At 41.9% G+C, this 5,000-nt stretch overlaps 1 protein-coding gene across 2 annotated transcripts in view; it reads right to left on the minus strand.

The window, feature by feature from the left end:
- Nucleotides 1-5,000, minus strand: part of agbl5 (AGBL carboxypeptidase 5) — a 16,198-nt gene that overhangs the window by 7,433 nt on the left and 3,765 nt on the right. For both annotated transcript variants that reach the window (XM_084112741.1, XM_084112740.1), the window contains exons 5-9: nt 4,621-4,798; nt 3,093-3,271; nt 1,980-2,463; nt 1,304-1,473; nt 1-122 (exon numbers count right to left, since the gene is read on the minus strand). The exon at nt 1-122 is cut by the window's left edge and continues 202 nt beyond it. In XM_084112741.1, the coding sequence (XP_083968867.1) occupies nt 1-122; nt 1,304-1,473; nt 1,980-2,463; nt 3,093-3,271; nt 4,621-4,798 (1,133 nt within the window). The remainder of the gene's footprint in view (nt 123-1,303; nt 1,474-1,979; nt 2,464-3,092; nt 3,272-4,620; nt 4,799-5,000) is intronic.

Consider the following 5,000-nt stretch of genomic DNA (forward strand, 5'->3'; position numbering starts at 1 on the left):
CCGGTGTGTATTTGGGCGGGAAGGCGGGCGGCGGAGGGGGCGTGGCTCTTCCGTTATCGTGACAGGCGGGTGGGATGGTGTTCACCGAACGCCCCGTGTTGTAGTTGCACTCCAGTGTGTAACTAAATACAAGGAAACACACACATTCGTTCAAAACCACGTCACAGCACTTTAAAGGGATAGCTCACCCAAAAATGAAAATTAGCCCATGATTTACCCGCCCTCAAGTCATCCTAGGTGTATATGACATTCTTCTTTCAGACGAATACAATCAGAGTTATATTAAAAAATGTCCTGGCTCTTCCAAGCTTTATAATGGCAGTGAATGGCCGTATATATTTTTTAAGTCCATAAAAGTGCATCTATCCATCATAAAAGTGCATCTATCCATCATAAAAGTGCATCTATCCATTATAAAAGTGCAATCTGTCCATCATAAAAGTACATCTATTCATGATTAAAGTGCATCTATCCATCCTAAAAGTCCATCTATCCATCATAAAAGTGCATCTATCCATCATAAAAGTGCATCTATCCATGATAAAAGTGCATCTATCCATCCTAAAAGTGCATCTATTCATGATTAAAGTGCATCTATCCATCATAAAAGTGCATCTATCCATCATAAAAGTGCATCTATCCATCCTAAAAGTGCATCTATTCATGATTAGTGCATCTATCCATCCTAAAAGTGCATCTATCCATCATAAAAGTGCATCTATCCATCATAAAAGTGCATCTATCCATGATAAAAGTGCATCTATCCATCATAAAAGTGCATCTATTCATGATTAAAGTGCATCTATCCATCCTAAAAGTCCATCTATCCATCATAAAAGTGCATCTATCCATCCTAAAAGTGCATCTATTCATGATTAAAGTGCATCTATCCATCATAAAAGTGCATCTATCCATGATAAAAGTGCATCTATCCATCATAAAAGTGCATCTATCCATCCTAAAAGTGCATCTATTCATGATTAAAGTGCATCTATCCATCCTAAAAGTGCATCTATCCATCATAAAAGTGCATCTATCCATCATAAAAGTGCATCTATTCATGATTAAAGTGCATCTATCCATCATAAAAGTGCATCTATCCATGATAAAAGTGCATCTATCCATCATAAAAGTGCATCTAATCATGATAAAAGTGCATCTATCCATCATAAAAGTGCATCTATTCATGATTAAAGTGCATCTATCCATCCTAAAAGTTCATCTATCCATCATAAAAGTGCATCTATCCATCATAAAAGTGCATCTATTTAATATTTGACTGAGTTTGGTCCTGGGTCTGTACCTGTGGATCAGGCCGATGGTTTTGTGAATGGCCACACGTCCACTGCCCTCTTTCGACTGGCCGTCGCGTTTGTCGCGGGCGTACATGTTCTTCTCAGAGAAATTACAGCCCAGGAAATCAAAATGGGCGCAGTTTAGTGAGATCAGCTTCGGATACAACATGTTCTCCACCTGGAAAGCAGGAAAATGAAAATTGAAACTAACTAAATTTAAAACACTTAAAATGACTTAATAAATTTAAAACATCGAAAATAATCAATTAAATTTAAAACACTTAAAATAACTAAATTTAAAATATTTAAAATAATTGATTAAATTTCAAACATTGAAAATAACTGATTATATTTAAAATAACTGACTACATTTAAACACTTAAAATAACTGAATAAATTGAAAACATTCAAAATAATCGATTAAATTTAAAACCTAAAATAACTGATAATATTTAAAACACTTAAAATAACAGATTAAATTTAAAACACTTAAAATAATAATTGATGAAATTTAAAACATTAAAAATGATCAATTAAATTTAAAACAGTTAAAAAAATTTAACAATGAATACATTTATTTTTATGGCTGGAAATTTTAGGCAAAAAAATACATGAAAGTGAGATCACACAGCTACCATGTGTCGTTTTCATGTCTCTCACACACACACACACACACACACACACCTGCTGACTCTCGTCCGTCAGGTTGTTGCCGTACATGAAGCATCCTCTCTTGGAGGCGTGGCCATGCAGGTCTATATAATACGCCACTCCGCTTTCCTGGGGCGGGATCTGCTCAGAGGGGGCGGGGCTCATCACTACAGGGGCGTCGCCTCTGCTCTGCATCGATTGGTTCTCATCGCAAGGCCCCGCCTCCTTCTCTCCAAGGCCCTTCTCCCAGCTCTCCTCCAGCTGCATCGGGATTGGCCCGTCTCCTCGCTCCGCCTCGTTGCGCTGGTTGAGGCAGCGCTCTAGCTCAGTGGGCGTGGTCACCGGAGGAGTGGTGTTTGATTGGTTGGAGGTTTTGAGGGCGGAGGGAGTGTTGTTGCCAAGACGATTGTGCATGTGGTGGTAAAGCAGGAGAGATTTGGCGCCGTAGATGGAGGGGTGCAGATCTGGACTGGGGTTCACATACTGTCTGTTCAGATTCACACCGCGGGAGTCCGTCCTGCAAACACACAAAACACTCACATTTAAATTCATTTAAAGGTGCAGTGTGTAAGTTTTAACAGCATCTAGTGGTGAGGTTGCGAACTGCACCCAACAGAAGTTACGGTGGCCGACGGGAAGTGATGTCGTCGTCTGAGACAGCAGAGAGTAGCCAGTTAAACAATGAGGTTTCTTTACAAAGATCAATTAAGAAATTATGTTTACTTTATTATTCAGTAAAACGATATGTTATTGCGAGTATTATTGTTACTTGTTCATCATTGTGTCAGTGTTTTATTCGCTGACTTTAGCTGAAGATTCTCTGCACGAAGAACAACATAGTGACGAAACGCGTTTGTCCGTTCAGGGCCACCGTAGAAACATGTGGATGTAAGCGGACCCGCGGTGTGTGTAGAGAGAAATGCTCATTCTAAGCTAATAAACACATAATGCTTCATTATGTAAGGTCTTTATACACCACTGAAAACAGTTATGTTTATTATATTCCATTTCTGTCAACAGATCCTCCTAAATATTACACACTGCACCTTTAAAACACTGATTCAATTAAAAACATAATTGATTAATTGTAGCACGAAATCGTCATTAATGTTGAATACACACAAGCGCTCACAGATGACCTCTGACCTGTAATGACCCCTGACGACCCCGTCGGGGTTCAGCATGGGAATGAGTTTGAACACAAACATCTTGCGGAGCGTCTGAGCGCGCGGATCATCCCGACTCAAGATGAAGTTCAGGAAACCATTGAAAACAAAACTGGACGGCGTCTCTCCGGGATGAACTCGGCTGCTCAGGAAAAACACCTGCACACACACACCAGGAGGAGAGGATGAGGAACGGGAACGGAGCGGCTGGTGAGTTTGTGCTAGTGCTGGGCGGTATACCGGTTCATACCGAATACTGGTGTTTATTTTTGTTACGATATGAATTTTTAATATACTGCAATCCCGGTGTATGTCGCTTTAACAGCGTTGGGAACGCGCCACTGTGTGAGAGGGTCTTTTCACTGTTCACTGTCTTGCTCAGATGTGTGTGTGTTATTGAACTATAATTAATAGCTGTCACATTATATTACAGTGTTTCCCATACACTTGTTCACAATATCAACACAGGCTTTTGGAAAATCTGTTTGTGGTTGGCACTGACATCGCTGAATAAACATGAGCACTGCGGGTATCACAGTCTAAACACGGCGCGGGTGTTTTTATGAGTGTATGTGAAGCGAACTGACGGTCTTGTTATTTCAATTGAATCTTTCTTTCTCTTTCCTAATAAAGCAGCGTTTATGAGCCGTTACCGGGGAAACCGCCTTATGTTTAGTCGTTACCGGGGAAACCGCTTTGTGGTCAGTCGTTACCGGGGAAACCGTTTTGTGTTCAGTCGTTACCGGGGAAACCGCCTTGTGTTCAGTCGTTACCGGGGAAACCGCCTTGTGTTCAGTCGTTACCGGGGAAACCGCCTTGTGTTCAGTCGTTACCGGGGAAACCGCCTTGTGTTCAGTCGTTACCGTGGAAACCGCCTTGTGTTCAGTCGTTACCGGGGAAACCGCCTTGTGGTCAGTCGTTACCGGGGAAACCGCTTTGTGTTCAGTCTTTACCGGGGAAACCGCCTTGTGTTCAGTCGTTACCGGGGAAACCGCCTAGTCGTTACCGGGGAAACCGCTTTGTGGTCAGTCGTTTCCGGGGAAACCGCTTTTGTGTTCAGTCGTTACCGTGGAAACCGCTTTGTGGTCAGTCGTTTCCGGGGAAACCGCTTTTGTGTTCAGTCGTTACCGTGGAAACCGCCTTGTGCTCAGTCGTTACCGGGGAAACCGCTTTGTGGTCAGTCGTTACCGGGGAAACCGCTTTTGTGTTCAGTCGAAACCGTTCTGCCGCTCCTACAGCGCCTCCTGCTGGACATCTTTATAAACACTGCAAACCTGTGTGTGGATTTTTTTCTGCAATATTCACTCATGACAGTAAAACAGGGCATTCTAACTCAATCTACTGCAGTATTTCCTCTCAATCAGTAGAAAATGTGGTTAACACCCAGTCATGCTTGAAAAAATAATAATAACGTCATATACCGTGAAACCGGTATAAAAAAAAAGAAAGAAACTTTTTTGTTCATGCCGCCCAGCACTAGTTTGTCCAAGTGTAGGCGTGTCTGATACCCGTTTGCCAGTGAAGCAGTGCGGCCTCGGGGTGCTGAGGTCCGGGAAGAGTCTGTCCAGTCGCGGCTCTCGCTCCTCCAGCAAACCGTGACACGACGAAACCGTGATCAGATCCACCCGGTGCCCGTCCAGAGAGTGGCACAGCAGCTCACGGTGAAAGTACACGCTCTCCACTGGACTACAGAGAGAAGGACACGATCAGTTCAGAAGCTACAGGGACAATGAAATAAGAGCAATTAAAAAGAAAAGCATTTAAATGTGTTTCAAATATATTGATGTATAAATAATGTATAAAAAGGGAAACAAATGCAAAATATGCAATAAAACATTTTTGCAATGAAAATAAGGTGCTTTTTAACGTTTAAAAAAATGTGTAATAA

This window comes from Abramis brama, assembly GCF_963993115.1.
Source record: "Abramis brama genome assembly, chromosome: 4".
In the NCBI taxonomy this organism is placed as follows: domain Eukaryota; kingdom Metazoa; phylum Chordata; class Actinopteri; order Cypriniformes; family Leuciscidae; genus Abramis; species Abramis brama.